The 24802-nt window shown below is 45.9% G+C and overlaps 1 protein-coding gene across 12 annotated transcripts in view; it reads left to right on the plus strand.

The window, feature by feature from the left end:
- The first annotated feature begins 122 nt into the window (after positions 1 to 122).
- LOC140910008 (zinc finger and SCAN domain-containing protein 32-like) overlaps positions 123 to 24802 on the plus strand; it is a 36588-nt gene continuing 11908 nt past the window's right edge. The window contains exons 1-6 of one of the 12 annotated variants that reach the window (XM_073340157.1): positions 134 to 408; positions 11393 to 11580; positions 13750 to 15873; positions 17312 to 17410; positions 17507 to 17916; positions 18504 to 19036. In XM_073340157.1, the coding sequence (XP_073196258.1) occupies positions 17333 to 17410; positions 17507 to 17916; positions 18504 to 18561 (546 nt within the window). In that variant the 5' untranslated portion in view covers positions 134 to 408; positions 11393 to 11580; positions 13750 to 15873; positions 17312 to 17332 and the 3' untranslated portion in view covers positions 18562 to 19036. The other 11 variants (XM_073340135.1, XR_012158410.1, XR_012158407.1 and 8 more) reach the window with 11 other exon arrangements.

Genomic DNA, 24802 nt, shown 5'->3' on the forward strand with positions numbered 1-24802 from the left:
ATTCGTAAAGTAAGTGCCCAATCAAGAAGCACTTAACGAACAATGAATCTTGAAAGGCTCCAATCCACATAAGAAGTCTTCCTGGAGGCATTCAAGACACCATGTGGGCAATGGTTTCTGCCGTAAAAACTGTGAGTCATTCATGGACATGTGACTTGCCCAGGTGACTCCAGAACTCCATCTTGGAGCTGGACTTTGCATAGGAGAGAGGAGGGGGTCTCCACCCACAAGAGAAAGTCTATTTAAGCCTGTGGGAGACCCCTCCATTAGCTCTTCAGCTGGCTAAAGAGAGAGCCTCTCCACCCCCAAGAAAGAAACTGGAACAAAGGACAATAACCACAGGGGGTGTGAATGATTGCTGGACCCGGACTAGAAGATCAGTCTGTAAAAGGCAGCTTACTGGAACTGGTGAGGTTTTATCTGTATTCAGTTTTATTAGACATAGACTTGCGGGTTTTATTTTATTTTGCTTGGTAATTCACTTTGTTCTGTCTGTTACTACTTGGAGCCACTTATATCCTACTTTCTGTATTTAATAAAATCACTTTTTAGTTATTAATAACCCAGAGTATGCATTTATACTGGGGGGGGGCAAATAGCTGTGCATATCTCTCTATCAGTGTTATAGAGGGTGAACAATTTATGCATTTATCCTGTATAAGCTTTATACAGGGTAAAACGGATTTATTTGGGGTTTGGGCCCCATTTGGAGTTGGACATCTGAGTGTCAAGGACAGGAACACTTCTGTAAGCTGCTTTCAGTTAAGCCTACAGCTGTTAGGGGACGTGGTTCAGACCTGGGTCTGGGTTTGCAGCAGGCTAGTGGGTCTGGCTCAAACCAGGCAGGACACTGAAGTCCTAAGCTGACTGGGCAAGAAAGCAGGAGCAGAAGTAGTCTTGGCACATCAGATGGCAGCTCCCAGAGGGTTTCTGTGATCCAACCTGTCACAAGCACAACTGGTACATTTTGGAGTAAATTCTAAAGAAATGGAGAGGGCAACACTGTAAGGATGAAAGCTGCTCCTGAAGGGAGCAACAGGATCCTCCAGAAATGCCTCTGAATACCTGAGAATCCAAAGCAGATGACCCAGTTGTGTATGACTTGTGTGTGTGAGAGGTATTATGGGAAGCTCCTAAACCCTTTCAGTTCCTGCTTTTTTCCTACCTGCAACAGCACCTCTCCTGTTGTGACTGACAGGAGCAAAGCCTTCTGGGACAGATTAACTCCACTAGTAGCAGGGTAGGCAGTCAACGTAAAAGAACAGGTTCTGGAGACCCCAGCACAGTGACCACTTAACACTAAAATCTATATTTACTTTTGCTCATTAAAGATTTGCAAGGGGTAGGGCAAAGTCTGAAGGATGGTGACAATTGTTTCCCCATTGCCTTCTGGCCAGCACAGCTCTGTTAATTATTAAAAGACACGTGGTTCTGTGTTAGAATTTTGGTTTTTTGGGGGATGGGGGAGATTTCATATCATCCTGTGACTTCTGACTTTCAGACAGGTCTCTGCATTCATTCTTACTATGTAAAAGTGTGTGCTGGGTTCCGTTTATTGTAGGGCCCTTAATGGTTGTTGAGAATGTAAGTTTTGCTGTCATTAACCATGATCAAGCAATGCACTTAAGCAGGTGTTTCAATTTAAGTTCCGTTGATGCCAATAAACTAATTACATGCTAGAAATTAAGCACATTCTTAAATACTTTGCTGGTTTAGAACTATAGTATGTTTTTCTTTAAAAAAAACCCCAAACTGTATAAGAATTGCCGATAGGGAGACTGTTGTATTCACTAAACCCTTTAGCATCATCCACCCACGGCAACAAATGTTTTTCCAGACTTCTCATTTACAGGGAGAAAGAAACCTTGTGGGTTAGGTGCCCTCTCTTCTTAAAAGGAAAATCCTGTTACCGTGCCTAGAATATTAGTATACAAGGCTCTTGTCCAGTTGGCCTAATAAGTTGTAAGACCAGTTTGCATTCAGCTTTGCCTGACAGGTTTAATTTCCTCCTTTACCCATGAATATTCCTTGTGGCTGGAAAGGGTGCTGACAACAGTGGAGTTTGCAGGCTGTGTGCTTTCTCAGGCATATCCTCTTGTGGGACGGGACAGCATTATTTGATCAGAGCTACTATGTCATTTTTGCAATAATGTTCTTCCCTAGTTTAATTCAATTTCTGATCATAACAGTGGCCTTGGGCAAATAACTGGAAAAGAATCTGCCACCGTTACTTAGGCTGAGTAGTCCCAAGAAGAGCTGGCTACTAAGCTGCTACTCAGTGTGAGTGTGTCAGAATCAGGCCCATAGAATTTTGGATCTAAACCCCAGGAATACCGGGGGGGGGGAATATCACCTTCTCTCCCTCTCTTTCCAATACACATAAAAGTGGTAATAACTACATAAACTGCCAAACTGACTCTTTAAAGGTTTAACCCCAAAATGGGTGCAAGTCAGTGATACATTATTTTGCACTTGTATGCTAACCAGTCTTGGTGTGCGCGGACAGAACCCTGCAGAGCTATCTATTGATGTTACTGTTGTTAGGAGCGTAAACAATCCATGAAATAAAAGGCTGTTCCAAGGCTGTGGGCAGACCTGAAGGATATGCATTTAATAGGGATTTTAATAAGCCATTCCCTCTGAACTTACAGCCCAGCCCTTTGACAATTCCCAACTCATTGCCATGGGCTAAAAGGTACTGCAAAATGCATGCATAAAGGTACTGCAAAATGCTTTCTAAGTGTGAACTCTAAAGTTTGGAGGAGTCAGGTTGTGACAGTAACACCCCCACATTTCCACTCCTGGCCCTGGCTTTCTGAATGCATGTGTTCAGGTCCTACTAATAGATTTTTTTAAAAAGTACTAATTAGTCTTGTTTGCTTATATTTCCAGAAATGTGGTGGGACTAATAGTTAACTTGCTCTTAAGTTTTTTCATTTTATGCAGATTTATCAGTATTTTTACATACTATTCAGTGTAACTAACTTATACCACAGTAGTGAGTGCTATGGAAAGGCCAGTTTATTAACTGAACCACTTTTCATATTTTACATGCCGTCTTTTGCTAATAGTCCTTAAGATTTGAATGTCTGGAAGGCAATGGAATATTCTCAGTGGACAGCCCTCAGCTCTGGAATTCACCATCCCATTGGTTCATCAGAATCTGAGTCTGTTGATTTTTTTTTTGCTTATCTATTCACTGTGGGCCAGATCCACACAGGACCACTTATGTGGTATTTGGTACTCAAAAATTCTGAGGGATGACGGGACAAAAGCAGATGTGGACAAAGGGGGGAGTGATTTGGATGTACTCTGCAAGAACTAGGAACCTTCAGACTGCAATAACTTCTGAGAACTTACCAAGCAGAGAGGATTTGAGGGACCTGTCCCAGTCATGAGATTGTAAGGGGATAAAGGGAGGTTGGGCTGCGCTTTCTTTCCAATGGCTATTGAGAGAAGTCTTCCCTTTTGGACCATATTCTTCCAATTGAGAACTGTGTTTTAGAACTCACTATGTCTGGGTCACACTATGCCGTTCTGTCTTCCATCCACAGGTGATACTAAGCAACTACTCCAGGGCATTATCTCAAAACTGTACGGCTGTGGATCTTGACTAGGCAATTCAGCTCCAGCTCTGTGCCACAGTATGAGGCCAGAATTTAATCAGATGACTTTTGCCTGATAAGGGGCAGGTGTGGAGAAGAAATAAGTCTCTTATTTGGGAGAGGACCCCTTTCAGTTTGACACTTCCAATAAGTCACCTGTATTGCTTATCATTTGCAGCTCTGCTGAGAGCCTTCCGCATGAGTGCACTAATTTAATTTTGGATTTAATAAACTCTGATCTGCTGGAGACATTTACTCCTACATTTAGGCCCTCAGTTACTATGGCGACAAATGCAATGGCAATGCCAATGCATTAAATAAACTGAATCACTAACAGAGCTATTTATAGATAATAAAAATAAGACTGTGCCTTAGGGGTGGATGAACCCTACCATGTTAGGGTTCAGTTTTGGACCAGATAGGTGCCATGACAGAATCTGGACCCTGGCCTTCCTCTTCAGACCGTACTCTTAGAACTAACTCCCAGGAACTCTTCTTACCCTGCAATGTAGCCAATTAGTCTTCCTATCTGCATTTTGGAGAGGGTCTTGGCGTATTGGGGTTTTTTGCCATCCACTTTTCCTTGAATAGCCTCATTAGTGTTCCTCTCTGCTGACCTCAGCTCACAAAAGCAAGATTTGGCTCAGCAGACTGAGATTGGTCTAGATTTCTGCTTTAACTCTTTTCCTAGCCATGTGGTGATAATGACATTTTGACCCATGTAATAAAGATAATTCAATTTTCTCAGATTGAGGATATAGCTCTTATAAACAATAGGCTACTGTTGTAGCTATTGCTTAGTTGAACACTGTAGCTATTTGGTTATAAGGGAAGATGGTATCCCCCCAATCAATCAAATGTTAGTAAAGCAGCAGAGCATTTCATGTCCTAGAATCATCATTTCCTTATTTTGTGGAAAACCAGCTTTCCTTCTGCTGAAGAAGCCCAGCATATGCTTTAAAGACAGAGGAAACTAGGAAAAACCAGTGTTTATATAAAAGGATGAAGTTTGTTTAGGAAGGAGACCTGGCCATATTTCACACAGAAGATCTTTGTAAGCATTAATTCAGCACTATTTATTTGGCCTTGACTGGCATGCCTGAAAGTGTTTATGAGTAAGGACAGGACAGTTTAAACTGTTGGGGCGTCTATAAAGAAATGACTGTGACACAGATCAAGCCATTTATGCTGCTGTCACTTATGGTAGTGCAGTTTCCTCACAGCGTTGTATTTTGTTTAAATGAGCAAAGAGCAATCCCCTGATACAAATAGGAGGAGAATGACTCAGAGGGGAGATTGCACAGATCCTGGTTATGTATCAAGCGTAGTTACCTTGGGATTCCAAAGCAGCTAACTTAACCCCTATGGAAACCTAAAGGGGGATAACTTAGACTGGTACAGTGGAACAACATTCACCTGTCCAAGTATTCACAGAAAAAAATAATTTATCTGCTTCTTTGGATCCAGGCCAAACATTGCATTTCATAATATATCAATCAGTTTGGACTCAACCTGCCTGAATTTCTGGTTAATATTTGCTGATCTTGGCAAATATGACACCCATTTCTATTTTCTAAGGGAGGGATTTGCCAAATAAATTCATTTCCATATGTACAAAACACAAACATCTGAGCTGGATCTACAAGCCTTTTCCTGGCTTGATGGGCCTCTGACAATGCCTCTCTTTCAGACCTGTGCAAAACATATGACAGGCAGACAGTGACAATTTTTTGAAACAAGATGTGCATTTTGATCTGACCCAGTGGTATGAACTTTGCTGCAAGCAAAAATGAAAGTCATGTATCCAAGAAGACCTGAATGTTGGATGCCTTGCATCTAATGTTCATCTAGGTGCATTGCATAATCTCACCCTGAATCTTACCTACCTGATAGGCAGCTCCCTGTCAAAGCATGAAGCCTTCAGAGAGGAGTGCAGTCATTTGAGAAATGGATGTTTTTCCCCTTTGAAAATACTTTAAGACCAGATTCTGCCTCATTTGTTTATTTCAATGTATAAATATGCAATGAATGGCTCTGGGTGCTGTCACATGGTTGAAAATGTATGGTAGCGAATAAAGTCGGATTGAAACTGCATGATAAAGTGCAGTGCAATTGTCACATTCTAGGGTGCAATCCAGACCTGTGAAGGGCTGTGTCACCACTGCACTACAGCCCTGGGTGCCTCCCAGTGCTTTGTTGCTGTATCTCCCAATCTGGGGCCCTCACAAACAGCATGCAGGTCATACCCTGAATGTCTGTGCATTGTTGCAGCCTGCCAGCATTATCCAGCCACATTCTGGCATCCACCAGCCTAGGTTACCACTTGCAGGGTGACCCCAACACATTCCCAGTCCTGAATTTTCCCCCAAAATGTATGTTCTGCACTGTCCAGCCCTTTTTTGGACAGTTGAGATATTTTAGGTCTGTTGCCCATGTAAGGGAACACTGTCCAACAGTTTGCTACTTTAAATGGAGTTACCACACAACTCAGTTTAACCACAACACTGGATTAGTTTTGATTAAAGAATAAAACAAGTTTATTTAATTACAAAGAGAGAGGTTTTAAGTGAGTACAAGGCATTAAAGTCAGAAATAGTTACAAGAGAAAAAAATAGCACTAGAAAGCATTGTAAAACTTAAATTAGACTTGGTTCAAGGTGAAATCCCTTACCACATGTTCCCGGTAACACTGCTAATCAAATTTCCAAATCTGCTTCTGAAGACCAAAGGCTGTTTTTTTTTTGTCGTCTTAAGTGTGTGTGAGAGAGAGATGGATAGGGAGGGACACCTTGGGGTGTTTTTGCCCAAAATTCATAGTCTAGTCACCCTTTGAAAGGCATTTTCCGGAGGTTACCTCTAGATTAAGTTCCTTCTTGCTGTGAGGACAGAGACAAGACATTTTGTGGTGAAAGAGGTTCCATGCTGTTTACTAAAATGCAGATCAGTTTGTTCCTGCCCCCTTCCCTGCCAAAGAATGGCCGCTTGACAGGTGATTGCCCATCAACTTTGACACCTGGCAAGAGGTGTCAGTTTCTCCTTTGTCTTTGAAAAATGGGTTTACCCAGACTTTTCTTGTAGCCACCTCTCAGACATGATTTCAGCTTATGTTCATAACTTTACATATAATGTTGCTACCCACATTTCACTACGATATTATTGACCAGCAAGTTATCAGTTTTCAAGTGATACAGCACAAGGCATATTTTGTACAAAGATAATTACAGTGGTGTAATAGGGTGTGAATACAGAGGTGCATTTGGTCAGAGTCATACAATCATGCAGACAAAGGCATGCTGGAAGGGGCTATGTTGAAGCTGGACTTCCCAGGAAGAATTCTGGGAGAGTTTGGCAGAATTCCTCCTCGGGGCTCCTGGAGGGAACATACCAAAGCAGCATCTTCATCTTCCTACTCCCAATCCTTTCCATACTCACCCGTCCCTCCCTACTCTCTTTTCAAGCAGCTAGCGCACATGGGAGGATTCACAGAGAGCAGAAGCTGGACTCCCCATCCATGCTCTGCTTGGCCTGTTGTCCAAGATGCAGGAGTTGGATGGGGGTTGTGGGGTAGGCTCCTTGCCCTATTCTTCCTCTTTTAGCCCCTCCCAGGGGTTGGCCAGAGTCCTACCCTTCTTCTGTATAGCGATCTTCATGCAAATGTTTCATGAAACTGGATAATACAGTCCCAGAACTTAATTACAGAAGGGAGAGAGGGAAATTAAAAGGAATACGCAAGATAGAAAAGGTTTATTATTGAATCAGCAAGTATATGAGTCAATATGCCCCTCAGTTACACAGGTGTACCTGCACTGTGTTCAAGTTCACTTCAGTGAGCTCAGTAGGGGTTGCCCCTGTGTAAGTGAGGTCAGTATGGAGCCGGTGAGAAAGGGATGCAAACTTTTAACATGGCATCTGGAGGGCTAGAATGAGATGGAAGTAATGGGGGCAGAATCTAAAAAATGTTGCATTGTCTTCTTCGGAACCTGCACATTGCAAAGTAAATGGATGCTGAAAATTCCCACCAGAACTGCTGCTTAAAACCCACCCCTCTCTTTTCTACGGTGTAGACTACATGTAAGCACTGGTGAGGGACTTGGAGATCGGACCGGATTAGAAATGTGAGAAGGGGAATTCCTACTGAAGTCAAAGGAGCAGCAGCTGGATTAACTAGGGAAATGCAGATAAACAGATCCAAGATGCCAAATTTGTATCCAGATTTTGAACTTCTCAAAGTTCAGGGCTCCTTAGAACTAGGGTTTCAGGTCAGCCCATTATAGAGAAGAATCAGATATGAATTTAGAATTAAAATCCAGATTGTGGCTCCTTTCTCTCTCCTCCCACAGTGTGGGAACAGCCAGTCCCGGGCATGTGGTCTAGGGTCATCATTAATTAAATGGATGTGGATGGGCAATTAGTGCCTTTTCTGGCAGAGTCCCTATTGTTTTCTACTCAAAGGAAACAATGAGAGCCAAGGTAGCTGTCACTGGAAACCCCCTCTCTCTTAACACAGTCATCTTGTTAATCAGAACAGAATTTCTTACTTCATCTGAGACAGAGGCCATCACTGCCAGAAAGGACAGCAAGAGGGGCAGTGGGGCCAGCAGCGCTATGGCTGTGGGAGGTGAATAGAACTGCATTTACTGCCGGTTATTTCTGTAACATTCAGAATAGATCCTTTTGTCACATACAGAAATGCACTAAGAAAAGCACAAGAAGCAATGAGAACAGAGAACGGGACAACCAATATGTGTTGAGGCAATGTCACAGGCCCAATCCTGTTTACTTTACTCACATGAAGAAGCCCTCGGATTTCATGAGTATGGAAATCAGGACTCAGCTCCGTATCCCTTACTGACTCCTACTTCTAGAATTGCCATGTCTAAGAATATGATAATGGAATCAAGTTAGGGCAGCAGTTCTCAATCAGGGGTTAGGGACAGGGGCCCAGGGCGGAAAGCTGAAACCCCGCTGTGTGGGGCTGAAGCCCAGGGGCTCCCAGCCCTGCCACCTGGGGCTGAAGCTGAAGCCTGAGCAACCTAGCTTTGCAGGGACCCCTATGGAACAGGGCACTGGGCAATTACCCTGCTTGCTACTCTATAATGCTGACCCTGGATTTTATATGCAGAAAAACAGTTGTGGCACTGGTGGCCGTGGAGTTTTTATAGCATGTTGGGGGGGGCCTCGGAAAGGAAAAGGTTGAGAACCCCTGAGGGGTAAATGATGAATAGATCCCCTTGGAGAGACACGGGAAATGGGCAGTGGACTATTTTCCCACACACCTAACTGCTATGGCCTAAGGTAACTAGGAAAACCCAAGTTTTAAAAAGCATCCTGCGCTTCCTGATTGAATCCTTCCTGTCATCTTGCAGTGTCATTGCTGGATCCAAACTTTCTGTGCAATTATACCAATGCATCACTTGATGTTATGAATCCAAAAGCTCTACATTTGTGCTTTTAAGTGGAAATGGTTGGTGACAAATGTACTTTCATCTCTACTTCAGCTGCCCTTAAAACAAACAAACAAAAAAACCCCCAAGACCCAAAAACCATCTGTAACAAAAAGCTTGCGTTCCATTTTGTCACATTTCTGGAGGATTCCATGGAAACAGAGGTTAGATGCTATTAAAATGCTGAGCATGTAATTAGAGAGACAAGATGGGTGAGGTAATATCTTTTGATGGACCAAGTTCCGTACACGTAGCTGGCACTCAATAATAAACAATAATAAAAAAAGAATGAATTCAGCACTTGCAAAAAATGCCAGACTCTCTATTTATCTTACCCAGAAAGCAACAATAATACCAGCAGTGGAAGTTCAAGCTTCCCCCTGCTATCCAATGGGCTCTAGCCAGGCTTGGAGGGGCCACCTGGAGGATAATGAGGTTTATTTAGTCATTGGCCTGTCTGCTGGAACTGCCAGGGTGATGAGTGGTTTTGCGATGTGGAAACCTTTCTGCTAGGAACTGAGTAATGTCACATAGTCTCCTAGGAGCAATCAGATCCTGCTTCCTACCAGACCCAAAGTATGTAAGGCTCCAAGTGTCATTGCACAGGCCCTGAGAACGTCACTCTAAGTTCATTGTGAAGCAATTTTGAGAAAAACAAAGGAAAGAAATAAAAAGAAATGATTCTCTGATCTTCTTCTCTGCCCAGGACCCAGCCACCGGCATGAAGAACATTATCAGTCAGAGCCGCAGTTTGACTCAGAAAACTGAGGTTGTACCAGGCAGTGCTCTTTTGCTGGATTATTTTAATTAATCGGCTCTTTGGGGCTTGTTCGTGATTTCACAAGCCATGTACTCACAGCAGCTCAGAAAACCTCAGGAAAGGGGTGTTTCGAGTCTGTAGGGCTATACATAGCTTTTCCTGGGAACTTGTGAAGTCTCAGGCAGAGCAACTGGAGTCCTGATCATGGGAGGTTACTCTAGGCTGCTAAATACATGCAAGATGGGGTAGGGAACAAAGAGCAGAGTGAACCCACACTAGAGCAGCCAGAAGGGTGGGGGGAAAGACAGGAGTAATAGCTCTGTCTAGCTATTCTTAAAGAAAGGAGAGAGGGAGATACAGGACTAGAGAAGAAACACCCTCTTCCTCCCAGTAGCTAAAAGCCACAAAATAATTGTAGTGAGATGCTCTGACATCACTTTGCAATATTCAAGCTGTGATGTTACGTCTGTACTCAATGATAGCATGTCATAGTGATGCAATAACCAATGTAAAGATGGCAGAGGTTGGATCATGCCATGGTTATTTGTAGCGCTCTCTGACTGCACGGTTCTCCAGCTCTCCACAGTCCAGAACTATTGCCTTGGAAGGTATTATCTACAGAAGTATGTACACCCCACCCCACACACACACCAGTTACTAAGTACCTCTGTTAAACTCTATCTTGCAGAGAAAGGAGGAATATTAAGAAGACCCAATGTCAAACTCTCGAGGGGAACCCTAAAAAGTCAGGGTACAGTAGATTCTACTCTCTCACACTGAAGTGCAGATCAACCACAAATAAAATGAGTATATTAAAATATTTTTGTAAAAAACACACACCCCAAATCTTGAGGCAATGAAAATCTGATACCCTAGTGCTCTGTATGGACTATTTTTTGGCATTCTAAATTTCTAAATTCAAATTCATATTAGGCACCTTGATTACACAGAAAGGCGCAATAAGTTTCTTGTCAGCTTATTGGAATAGCCTGCATGCTACAGACAGGATGGAGTACAAGCTCAGTTTTCAGAAATCTGCAGGCCCAGAGAGCCATTGGAGAGTGTTCATCTGGTCTTAATTACAGAGGAATACATTCCTCACTTGCGTGCTTAGCATTATGTAATACACAACAACTAATGTTTTGCACCCTTACACTCCAGCCTTGCTTGAAACAGCAACTGGCAAGCAAAATTAGCATCTTGATCTCTCTGACTGACAATCCATTCTGTTTGTGCCAAGCATTAATAGCAATCCTGCTGGAAGAAAGTTTCAGTGGGTGGCCTGTTCCCCATGCAGCAATAACCCAGGTGCTGATGGCTATAAAGTCCAGGCCTTGCTGAGATAGGCAGATGTCTTGTGGGCAGTAATGTGTCATTAAGACTGTAATTATAATTTTAAAAAGAAATGCAATTGTACATAAACTTTCCCAACCTGGCATCAGAACTTCCCCAGAATAATTCCTGTTTGAACTAGAGCAGATCTTTTAAAAAAAAATCAAAAAAATCCATGCTTTGTTACTTTCTATCTCACAGTTTTGTTGCCTGAGAGACTGATGATGATCTTTCTGGTTTTGTTCACGTAGAATACTTCAAGGAAACTGTGGGCTCAATCCGCAGCTGTCTCAAATGTACCCCTGGAGCAGATGAGGAAAGTGGAGGGCAAGCTGGCTCTAAACCACCTTTCTGCTCCCCTGATCCCGCCTGGCAAGGGTTTAAACATTTTGCTACATCAGCTGCAGCAGTCCCACGGGAGCCACTGTGCTGGCACAGGGTAAGGTGAAGAGCTGTGTGATCTCTCCTGACCCAGCACACCCTCTCCCGCTCCATCCCGGACCCCGACATTGCGGGTGCAGGGTGGGAATGGGTGACCGTATGCCACCTTCACTGGACCCACGTATGCAGAGGATCCTTCTGCATCAACAGAATCCTCACCTGTCTCTTTAAGAAGCTTTCTGGCTGCATTGCACTGAGGCAGGGCAAGTCAGACAGTTCTGGGATCAAGGACTGAGCCCTACAGTTCAGGTGTTTTTACCACAAGGTTCACTTTTAAATATAACTGCACTGACATGTGCATTTGAATGGAACATTCAATTTTCAGGCATTAATTTAAATGTTAGTTTGGAAGTGATGTGCATCGCCAGACAGTCCCAGGGTAATAGTTATTCTGTCTTAGAACAAAACAGCATACCCCTTCGAGTCATGATTGCATTAGAACAAGGAGTCATTTAATGATACCTCTCTAGTAGGCGAACGGGATTCCTGATTTCTAAAGTCGGCATGGGCTAAAGGGGGTTGGGATGTGGGGGGGAGGCTGAGGGCTCTGGGCTGGGGGTGTGGGCTCTGGGTGGGGCTGTGGATGAAGAGTTTGGGGTGCAGTCGGGGCTGGGAGCCGCAGTAAGCGCCACCAGCACACCGTACCCTCTCCCACACTGCAACCCCCTGCCCCAGCCCAGACTCCCCTTCTGCCCCAGCCCAGACTCCCCTGCTGCAGCTCTGCTCCCAGCACTGCTTCCTGGGCTGTTTTTCTGGCCCCTCTGGCTCTGGTTGCTGCAGCTCTGCTCCCAGGACAGGGTCTGCTCTCTCTGGGCTGCTTTTCTGGTCCCTCTGGATCTGGCACAGCTTTGCCCCCCAGCTCAGCGTGGGCCCCTTCTACCCCCCAAATTCCCTCCTGGAGCCTGCACACACCCCCAACCCCCTGCTCCAGCCCCCCCGTACCCCAAACTCTTCATCTGCAGCCCCACCCAGAGCCCACACCCCCAGCCAGAACCCTCAGCCTCCCCCACAAATCCCAACCCCCTTCCCCAACCTGGAGCCCTCTTGTGCACCCCAAACCCCTCATCCCTGGCCCCAGCCAGAGTCCTCTCCCCCCCCCCAAACCCAGAGCCCTCTCCCGCATCCCTCAGTTCTGGCCCCACCCAGAGCCTGCACCCCCAGCCCAGAGCCCACACCCCTCCCACCCCAAGCCTCTGGCCCAGCCCAGAACCCTCTCCTGCACCCCTCATCCCGGCTCCACTCCAGAACCCACACCCTGAGCCAGAGCCCTCACCCCCCACTTGCACCCCAACCCTCTGCCCTAGTCTGTGAAAGTGAGTGAGGGTGGGGGAGAGTAAGCGATGGATGGAGGGGGGGATGGAGCGAGCATGGGTGAGCCTTGGAGAAGGGGCGGGACAAGGACTTGGGGAAGGGGCGGGGTGCAGGGCAGAGATGTTCGGTTTTGTGTGATTAGAAAGTCGGCAACCGTAGGCGTGTGTGTGTGAGTGTGTGTGGCACTTAGGCTATATCTACACTACAGCTTATGCCGGCATAATTTATTTTGCTCAGGGGCCTTGAGCAACATAAATTATGCTGGCATCAGCGCTCATGTGCCCAGCGCTACCGCCGCCCGTTGAGGTGGTTTTCTTATGCCAGCGGGTGAGCGCTCTCCTGTTGGCATAGAGCCTCCTCACCACACGTGTGCTGCACTGGTACAGCTGTGTCACTGCAGCGCCGCACGTACAGACATGGCCTTAGAGAAAGGCTCTGGGTCCGGGGTGCTGGCTGAAAAGTTTGGGCCTTTAAGCTAAGAAACTGCTCCTTTTGCTTTTGGTTCCTTCTGCGCGTGCAGATGCAGAACTTTATACATTCCTTGTAAATAAACAAGATTGCACCAAAGAAAACACCAGACTCCATCATCAATTTCTACTCCCAGCTGGATCATTCCCCGGTCCCTGAACTTCAACTAGTCCCTAGGGTTGAAAAGGGCTAACAATCACCCTTCATGAGACTGGTGTAACGAATTCTCAGGCTGCTGCTTCAGAGATACGGTAGCTTTTGAAAATGGAGATGTTTACTATCAGTTTCTGTAAAGCACATGTAAAGATACTAGATGTAGTGACAGGGTCACACTCTAGTCCCTGGTGAAAAAAAAGATTTTAACTTTAGTTACGCTCCTCTTTCACAGATGCTCAGGGGAAGGACAGTAAGAATGGCTGTTTGACAGAGAGGGGAAACAATGCCTTTGAGAAGGACAGGTTCTGTGCCCAAGAGACAAGAAATGCTGTGCAATATGGGTTTATTCCTCAAGTCCTTAGTCAAGCAAAACTCCCATTTGATGGTCCTTTAAACGTAAGAGGATAATCTCCATGCCTCTCTTGTAAGATTGCCAACCACGAAGGCCCACTGTAATGGCAGTATCTGCAATAAATATATTATTTATATAATGCTTTACATGTTCAAGTGTTTTGCAGACATTAACTAATTAATGCTCACAGCACCCCTGTAAGGTGGGCAAGTATTACCACCCCATTTTACACAGGAAGAAACAAACAAACAAACAATGATGATGTGATTAGCCCAAGGCTACACAGTGAGTTGGTAGCAGAGCCAGGGCTACAGCTCAGGAATTCCTGACTGCCAGCCCTGTGCACATCTGTCCCCTAGCAACTTTACTGAGGCTACCAAGCCATTTTTTCATAGTTACGTAACAGTTAGATGGTAACAACTTCAATCACTACTGACTTGTGCCTGGTTCAAACCAAACAACCCAGAGGTAAAGAGCTGTATCAGCCCCCTGAAATATCTTTTTCCTCACTCTCTGGTATTTCAACATACACGACTACACCCAAAACATGTAGGCACCACTCCACAAACAAACTAGTGTTCCTGAATGTAAGCGGGGGAATAGTCCCGCTCTTGTGGGGAACTTTCCTGGTTTCTGCACTACCCCAGTGAAGTGGGCTAGCGAAAGGATCTGAGTCCTCGCTCCCACTTCCTTTACCCAGCGGCCTCCCTGCCCTTGAGGACTCCCCTTCCACTCTCCTGTCCGGCAGAGTCCTTGTAACCCCAACAAGGCTGGGCCCAGGATTCCTGGGGGGCTCGATCCCCAACCCTGCTGTGGTCACCTAGGACAGGGGCTAGAGTGTCCCCACTCCGGGGTACTCTCTCTGCACTGGGCACTTCTCTGACCCACTGACCAGTACATACAAGTTAAAGCAAATGCAAGTTATTTAATCAACATTTTAAAAAGAATAAGGGAAAATGAGAAAGGTTAAAGGAAACACATCAACCCGCTCTGTGGCAGGGAACATCACAAACAGTGTCTCTGGAATGTCCGGGCAGTTCACAGTCTGTTCCGTGTAAGTCCCAGGCCGCCTTCTCAGGCCCTGGCTGTGCTGCAGGGGTGCTGTGGGTTGGACACTTGCTCTGGTGGTGGCCACACGCTCTCAGGCTCTAAGTGGTAGGACCCTTCTGCCCAGTGTTGCCCCCGCACTGTCGGGGTTACGATCCACGCCTGGCCTGCAGAGCCTCTTGGCTGAGGCATCTCCCTGTGCTGGGCCCGCTGCCCAGGGTCCCCCTCACTCTTCCCAGCTGCTCACCGCACCCAGCTCCAGACTGCTCCAGCCCCAGCTCCACCACTCTGTCTCTACTGCTCTGCCTCCAGCTCTCTGGGCTGCTTCTTTGGCCCCTCTGGCTCTGGTTGCTGCAGCTCTGCTCCCAGGACAGGGGCTGCTCTCTCTGGGCTGCTTTTCTAGTCCCTCTGGATCTGGCACAGCTTTGCCCCCCAGCTCAGCGTGGACCCCTGCTTTCTCCTCAGCTCAGCCCCACTCTGTCTGACCCACGCAAATCCAGCTCACACAGAGGACGGGACCTCCCTGGCCTCCTGACTCTCCAATTAGCCTGCCAGCCCTGTCATTCAGGCTGATCTGGAGCATTGGCCTCTCCCCATTGTTCCTGGGGGCTGTCAGTCTCAGGGTCCGGATTCCCCATCAACCCTTCCCCCTTTTTAGTACTTGGAGCTAGCCAACCAAAACACCCCCACTGAATGTTAGTAAGGGGGCAACAGTCCCCTACATGAAGATTGCCAGTGACAAGAACTGCCCCATTGTGTAGTGATTAGTGAATACTTCCTTCCCCCTCCCCACCCCAGATGAGAAATGGACTGTGTTTCAATTTGATTTTCACGATGTGACACAACTATCAGAAATTGCTTTCTAGAAATATTCCAGTTCAGCAGGAGACAAGAGATGCTGTACCCGGACCACTCTGAAGAGACAGACTGTGGCACTCCCCCAGCATCTTTCTGAGAGTAAGTTTCAAACCAATACAGGCTGCTCTGGAGTGTGAATTAAGTGAGTTTGGATGGTCTTACGTTACTGATAAAAAGCTTTGTGAAAAATGTAGACCTGGAGACAAGTTGTTTCAGTCTAATCATTCCTGGATTAGAAGATGCTGTATTTCTGACAAGGCTGTTAACGGCCCCGATGTTTCTTGCCTCAGAGAAGATATTGAGCGAGCTGCAAGTTTTGAATCTGTTTTATAAAGATCTGAGATGTTTGCATGATCAGTGATTATATTATATACACACACACAAACTGCATCAAGTTTATCTTCTCTATGGCATTGTGCTTGCACCCTACAGCCTCTGAGCTAATTGTAAGTGTCCTTCTTTCATTCTGCAACCACTGGAACTCACTGAAATTTCTCTTTTACACCATTACTAGAAACAATCAGCCCATGGCTAATAACCAAGCAATTACGGTCAATTTACAATTCTAACAGCCAGTGCTGTAACTGCATTTCAGTGCTAGGGGCAAGCAATCATATTTGTGCCCCTATTGGCCGCCCACAATACCTACTCCCACATTGCTTGTTGAATTTTTACCCCACGCCTGCTATTATGGCCACGGGTTCTGCAGGACCCATAAGATCCCAGTCCCACTGCAGGGCTCTACCCCCTACTGTTTTTTTTTTGTCCACCCCATTTTTCTGCTCCCCTCCTCCCACAGGTTTGCATTCTGGGTGGCTGCCCCGCTCTGCTGACAGCTAATACTAATGTTTCCCTAGTGTATATTACTCCAATAAGAGCTGGAGAAGGCAACGATGAGGAATATGGTTTCATTTTGGGACCTTTCCAGGCCTATATGCTGCTTTAGTAAATGTAGAATGCCTATTACCTCAAGATATTTTAAAAAGAAAAGTTAATAATGTAGGGTGAGATTTTAAAAAGTGCCCAGTGCTGGTAACAGAGCTACCTGGGATGTCTTGAGGACTGTGTCATTTTAGGAGCAAGAAGTTTTCTGGTCCTACTTGCAGACTAGGGGGCTCTGCAAAGCAAAGCATGGGATCAGAGTCAGTCTGAAAATAGACAGTTTAAAGCCAGGTAGGGGGAGTAAGTTCCTCTCTGCCTTAGCCCTGGTCTACACTAGGACTTTAGGTCGAATTTAGCAGCGTTAAATCAATGTAAACCTGCACCTGTCCACACAATGAAGCCCTTTATTTCGACTTAAAGGGCTCTTAAAATAGATTTCCTTACTCCACCCCAGACAAGTGGATTAGCGCTTAAATCGACGTTGCCGGCTCAAATTTGGGGTACTGTGGACACAATTCGATGGTATTGGCCTCCGGGAGCTATCCCAGAGTGCTCCATTGTGACTGCTCTGGACAGCACTCTCAACTCAGATGCCCTGGCCAGGTAGACAGGAAAAGAACCACGAACTTTTGAATCTCATTTCCTGTTTGGCCAGCGTGGCAAGCTGCAGGTGACCATGCAGAGCTCATCAGCACAGGTGACCAAGATGGAGTCCCAGAATCGCAAAAGAGCTCCAGCATGGACCGAACGGGAGGTACGGGATCTGATCGCTGTATGGGGAGAGGAATCCGTGCTATCAGAACTCCGTTCCAGTTTTCGAAATGCCAAAACCTTTGTCAAAATCTCCCAGGGCATGAAGGACAGAGGCCATAACAGGGACCCGAAGCAGTGCCTAGTGAAACTGAAGGAGCTGAGGCAAGCCTACCAGAAAACCAGAGAGGCGAACGGCCACTCCGGGTCAGAGCCCCAAACATGCCGCTTCTATGATGAGCTGCATGCCATTTTAGGGGGTTCAGCCACCACTACCCCAGCCGTGTTGTTTGACTCCTTCAATGGAGATGGAGGCAATACGGAAGCAGGTTTTGGGGACGAAGATGATAATGATGATGATGAGGTTATAGATAGCTCACAGCAAGCAAGCGGAGAAACCGGTTTTCCCCGACAGCCAGGAACTGTTTCTCACCCTGGACCTGGAGCCAGTACCCCCCGAACCCACCCAAGGCTGCCTCCTGGACCCAGCAGGCGGAGAAGGGACCTCTGGTGAGTGTACCTTTTAAAATACTATACATGGTTTAAAAGCAAGCATGTGAAAGGATTACTTTGCCCTGGCATTCGCGGTTCTCCTAGATGTAGTCCTAAAGCCTTTGCAAAAGGTTTCTGGGGAGGGCAGCCTTATTGCATCCTTCATGGTAGGACACTTTACCACTCCAGGCCAGTAACACGTACTCGGGAATCATTGTAGAACAAAGCATTGCAGTGTATGTTTGCTGGCATTCAAACAACATCCGTTCTTTATCGCTCTGTGTTATCCTCAGGAGAGTGAGATATAATTCATGGTCACCTGGTTGAAATAGAGTGCTTTTCTTCAGGGGACACTCATAGGAGCCCATTCCTGCTGGGCTGTTTGCCTGTGGCTAAACAGAAATGTTCCCTGCTGTTAGCCACAGGGAGGGGGGAAGGTTGAGGGGGTAGTCACGCGGTGGGGGGAGGCAAAATGCGACCTTGTAACGAAAGCACATGTGCTATGTATGTAATGTTAACAGCAAGGTTTACCCTGAAAGAGTGAAGCCACTGTTTTATAAAATGTCTTTTAAATGCCGCTGTCCCTTTTTTTTTTTCTCCACCAGCTGCATGTGTTTCAATGATCACAGGATCTTCTCCTTCCCAGAGGCTAGTGAAGCTTAGAAAGAAAAAAAAACGCACTCGCGATGAAATGTTCTCCGAGCTCATGCTGTCCTCCCACATTGACAGAGCACAGACGAATGCGTGGAGGCAAATAATGTCAGAGTGCAGGAAAGCACAAAATGACCAGGAGGAGAGGTGGTGGGCTGAAGAGAGTAAGTGGCGGGCTGAAGACAGGGCTGAAGCTCAAATGTGGCAGCAGCGTGATGAGAGGAGGCAGGATTCAATGCTGAGGCTGCTGCAGGACCAAACCAGTATGCTCCAGTGTATGGTTGAGCTGCAGCAAAGGCAGCTGGAGCACAGACTGCCACTGCAGCCCCTCTGTAACCAACTGCCCTTCTCCCCCAGTTCCATAGCCTCCACACCCAAGAATGTGATGGTGGGGCCTCCGGCCAACCAGCCACTCCACCACAGAGGATTGCCCCAAAAAAAAAAAAAGGCTGTCATTCAATAAATTTTAAAGTTGTAAACTTTTAAAGTGCTGTGTGGCATTTTCCTTCCCTCCTCCACCACCCCTCCTGGGCTACCTTGGTAGTCATCCCCCTATTTGTGTGATGAATGAATAAAGAATGCATGAATGTGAAGCAATAATGACTTTATTGCCTCTGCAAGCGGTGATTGAAGGGAGGAGGGGCGGGTGGTTAGCTTACAGGGAAGTAGAGTGAACCAAGGGGCGGGGGGTTTCATCAAGGAGAAGCAAACAGAACTTTCACACCGTAGCCTGGCCAATCATGAAACTGGTTTTCAAAGCTTCTCTGATGCATACCGCGCCCTCCTGTGCTCTTCTAACCGCCCTGGTGTCTGGCTGCGTGTAACCAGCAGTGAGGCGATTTGCCTCAACCTCCCACCCCGCCATAAACATCTCCCCCTTACTCTCACAGATATTGTGGAGCACACAGCAAGCAGTAATAACAGTGGGAATATTGGTTTCGCTGAGGTCTAAGCGAGTCAGTAAACTGCACCAGCGCGCCTTTAAACGTCCAAATGCACATTCTACCACCATTCTGCACTTGCTCAGCCTGTAGTTGAACAGCTCCTGACTACTGTCCAGGCTGCCTGTGTACAGCTTCATGAGCCATGGCATTAAGGGGTAGGCTGGGTCCCCAAGGATACATACAGGCATTTCAACATCCCCAACAGTTATTTTCTGGTCTGGGAATAAAGTCTCTTCTTGCAGCTTTTGAAACAGACCAGAGTTCCTGAAGATGCGAGCGTCATGCACCTTTCCCGGCCATCCCACGTTGATGTTGGTGAAACGTCTCTTGTGATCCACCAGAGCTTGCAACACTATCGAAAAGTACCCCTTGTGGTTTATGTACTCGGCGGCTTGGTGCTCCGGTGCCAAGATAGGGATATGGGTTCCGTCTATGGCCCCACCACAGTTAGGGAATCCCATTGCAGCAAAGCCATCCACTATGACCTGCACATTTCCCAGGGTCACTACCCTTGATATCAGCAGATCTTTGATTGCGTGGGCTACTTGCATCACAGCAGCCCCCACAGTAGATTTGCCCACTCCAAATTGATTCCCAACTGACCGGTAGCTGTCTGGCGTTGCAAGCTTCCACAGGGCTATCGCCACTCGCTTCTCAACTGTGAGGGCTGCTCTCATCTTGGTATTCATGCGCTTCAGGGCAGGGGAAAGCAAGTCACAAAGTTCCATGAAAGTGCCCTTACGCATGCGAAAGTTTCGCAGCCACTGGGAATCGTCCCAGACCTGCAACACTATGTGGTCCCACCAGTTTGTGCTTGTTTCCCGAGCCCAGAATCGGCGTTCCACAGCATGAACCTGCCCCATTAGCACCATGATGCATGCATTGGCAGGGCCCATGCTTTCAGAGAAATCTGTGTCCATGTCCTGATCCCTCACGTGACCGCACTGATGTCGCCTCCTCGCCCGGTATCGCTTTGCCAGGTTCCGGTGCTGCATATACTGCTGGATAATGTGTGTGGTGTTTAACGTGCTCCTAATTGCCAAAGTGAGCTGAGCGGCCTCCATGCTTGCCTTGGTATGGCGTCCGCACAGAAAAAAGGCGCGGAACGATTGTCTGCCATTGCTCTGACGGAGGGAGGGGCTACTGACGACACGGCTTACAGGGTTGGCTTCAGGGAGCTAAAAATCAACAAAGGGGGTGTCTTTACATCAAGGAGTATTTCAGGCAGGACTTCACGGAGGGTTCCAATAAGAAATGGTGCACCTAAGTTATCGTTCTTATTGGAACAAGGAGGTTAGCCTGGCCTCTGATTGATACATGGCTAGATTTACCTCGCTGCACCTTCTCTGTGAGTGACTGCAGTGTGACCTAGAGGAAGGAGTCCCCTAGACAGGGGAGGAGGCAAATGAGTACAAAACAAATCTGGTCTATTTCTTGTTTTGACCCACTCCATCTATCTTTTACATCTTTGGCTGGCAGCAGACGGTGCAGAAGGACTGCATGCCATCCACATCTCATGGCTGCTCGGCAGAAGATGGTACAGTATGACTGCTAGCCATCCTCATCTCTTGCCTGCCTGGCAGAAGATGGTACAATATGACTACTAGCAATCCTCATCTCTTGCCTGCCTGGCAGAAGATGGTACAGTACGACTACTAGCAGTCCGTATCGCCTGCCCGCTCACCATAAGACGGTTCAATAGGACTGACTGCAGGACTAAAGAGAATGACCTGGTCAAGTCACTCCAAATTTAGTCCCTGCGCCATGTCTGCCCAGGCGCTCCCAGCCGACGTGGCCAGGAGCACCTCGGACACAATGAGGACGACTACCAGTCGTATTGCACCGTCTGCTGCCAGAAGGCAATGGGTTGCTGCTACTGTGTAGCAAAGCCGTACCGCGTCTGCCAGCACCCAGGAGTCATAGGGTGACGGTTATCTGAGTGGGCTCCATGCTTGCCGTGGTATGGCGTCTGCACAGGTAACTCAGGAAATAAGGCGCGAAACGATTGTCTGCCCTTGCTTTCACGGAGGGAGGGAGGGAACGGGGGCCTGACGATATGTACCCAGAACCACCCGCGACAATGTTTTAGCCCCATCAGGCATTGGGATCTCAACCCAGAATTCCAATGGGCAGCGGAGACTGCGGGAACTGTGGGATAGCTACCCACAGTGCAACGCTCCGGAAGTCGACTCTAGCCTCGGTACTGTGGAAGCGCTCCGCCGAGTTAATGCACTTAATGCATTTTCTGTGGGGACACACACACTCGAATATATAAAACCAATTTCTAAAAAACCGACTTCTATAAATTCAACCTTATTCCGTAGTGTAGATATACCCATAGGGAGCAGCCTCCTTTCTCTTTCACTGTTAGGTTTGAGTGTTTTCATTTTTTATTGTAAGAAACAGTTACATTGCAATCTTTCAGCAAGAATATTTATGCTTCTATCTAATTTCTCTGTGTGTATGCTGTGAACATAACAATGTTGAGCACTTTTAAAAATCCCACCTGTAGCAAACAAACCCCACCTATCCCCAAAGCACATTCTCCACCTAGTTTCTGGACAAAAGGAAGGATCATATTAATAAATGGACAAATGTTATTTCCTCCTCTGTGGCTGTGCACGTAACAACTCTGGTATGTGGAGGGGCAGGAATCGGGCAGGCTACACAAAGGGTAAAGACCACTTGTGCAGAGCCCACAGCCAGGGACTCTTCCTGTGTGCTGTTGTGCAAGGGAGATCTGGGGTTAGCTAGAGGTGGGACAAAAAAGCGGTTGGATGGTGTGGGAATGGAAGAACTAGTATTATATGTATTGTGGGTCCTTCCCATTTAGGTGCAATCAGTGACTGGATGCACAACAGATGGTGAGGGAGGACTTCTTCTCTTCTTGTCCCCCAGAGATTCCCTATGTGAGGTCCACTTCAGGGCTGACCTTACAGGTGCACGACCACCCAGGGCTCCACAGTCAAGAGGCGAGGAGTATGGCAGGCCTGGGTGATGGAGGGGATGGGTGGAGGACCTAGGGAGGCAGTGGGGGCTAGAGGTGCCAAAATACAAGTTTGCCCAGGGCACCATTTCCCCTAAGGCTGGCCCTCATCCCCTTAGGTGCTACAGGGAGGATTTGAGCCACAGTAAAGAGGATTTTTTTTTTTTAAAGGTATCAAACTTTAGCACATTTTATCTCAATGAGAATCATTTTTATTATGTCCATTATCTCTTTCTCACATATGTCCATGTGTCAAGGCACTCACAGGAGGGAAAGAATATTACCCATAGGCCTGTGAAATAGATGCACACAGATCATTCATGGGATTCCAGTGAGGATATGGTAATCAGAGAAGTATGAGATTTGTATATATTTGACTTAGGGAAGACAATGCACAAAAATAGTGAGTAATACTATCTATAGATCTGTAGCTCTGATGTCATTACAAAGCCCTCAGACTTCAAATCTGATGATTAGAGAGTTAGTGGAACTAGTTACCTATGTTAAAGTTAACATATGTGCAGATATTTGTGATAGATATGCAGGTGAGTCACTAAAATCATAATATTGTCCATCTCCCCTATTGAGGATTTTTAAGTTGTCTGTGTGTGAGACATAAGGCAGAAAGTTTAGTGATGTTTACACTACATTTACTGGATGGTTTCCTTTAGGTGAGGAGACTCTAGCACACCAGTGTCATACATTGTTATTTCTGATTGTTGGATGAAGTCGCCCGTTGCATTAAATTGATGAAAAATGGACAATTGTACAAACTCCCGAGAAGTGTATTGATATTTTGAAACCATTAAAATTCTTCTTAACCTTGAAAAGATTCATGAATCTGAAATTAATCAATTTGATTTGATCACTGGTTTCATGCCTTAGTTTTCATCCATCTGCCATACTAATGAAATTGATAGCCTTATCCGATTCACCAATTCAGTTTTTCAAACTAGTAAAGACAACTGGGAGCTGAACTTCAGTGCGTTTATTACAGATATTCACTAACCATTTCATGAAAAGGATTACAAAACTGTGTAAAGATCTCCCCATCAGCATATCACACACACTTCAGCATGGTTTTTTTTTTTTTTTTGTAATTTATTTTGCAATACAAGAGTGCTTTCTGCAAAATGGCTGCTGTGGAAAGCTAAATTGGTGAGGAAATTAGAAACAAGCTGCCATCACCACTGAAGTCTACTAGATTTACATTCATTTTAGAGTATGCACTCTGTAAAGTGTCTGATTCCAGACACAGTACATAAAACTAGTTTGCCAGGAGGTGGGAGGGGAGACTCCCCTTGCATCTGCATGCACAATTTTAAGTAACTTCAGAATATTTCATGTTTTTTGTTTTAAAAAATTGGAAACTTTTGTGCAAACTGTAAAACAGAGTTCTGAAAAGCTCAAGTGGCAGGATCTAATCTTATTTTGATTATTTTATGCCTAGAGAAATTTAAACTCCTTCCCACCCCCACAGTAATACTCTTTGAATAACTTCTGAGGATTTGTCTTAGACTTTTTAAAGTGGGATCAGTCCTGCCCAGGAAAACAGAACACATTGTTTCCAAAAGATCAAAAGATTACAATAAAGACCTCATCCCCATCCCTTCTTTTCAGCTTTGCTAAATGGGCAAGCACTCCATGTGACAAATTGGTTTGGTAACTGGCAAATGAATAATTATGGGGCTCCCCAAAGCTAGTTTTTCCTAAGTAAATAATGCACCTTCTTGAGTCAGAGTTTTATTCGTACTCCATTCACAGATAACGGGATTAGGAAGGGGATTAGTAAATAAATCAACCCTGGTGCTTTTCTTTAGAGAAGCTATACTTGAAAATACAGCATTTTAAAAATACTGGGCCAAACTGGTTTTAGTTAATGTGTTTAAACCCCTAACTTCAGGGGGTTGCACTAACTCAGCCCAGACAGAATTTGATCCACAATGTGCAAAGCCTATTTAATTTTTGAAGGTATAATAAACACAATTGGTTGACCATAAAAATTGCCATAGAATAGCTATAAGACAACAGATAAACGGAACAATGACAGTGGTTTATGCAAATGCAGCAGTTTTTTAGAATTCTGGTCCATTTTGGTTGCTTATGGTCTAGACGATGATTTTGGCACATACTGTGGCCAGTTTCTGCATCATAAAAGGGAGCACATGGTACTGTCCTGGCTCATGGCCAAACAAAGCTGACGGTGGAGTAAAACCATTATCATATGTGATCACCAGAAACCTCAGTAGGCTACTGAAATGAAATCCTTGGAATTTGAGTCTTTGCAGTCAACTTTAAAGGTCTGTAACATTTTTCTATAAAA

The sequence above is a fragment of the Lepidochelys kempii genome, chromosome 1 (genome assembly GCF_965140265.1).
Source record: "Lepidochelys kempii isolate rLepKem1 chromosome 1, rLepKem1.hap2, whole genome shotgun sequence".
Taxonomy (NCBI): domain Eukaryota; kingdom Metazoa; phylum Chordata; order Testudines; family Cheloniidae; genus Lepidochelys; species Lepidochelys kempii.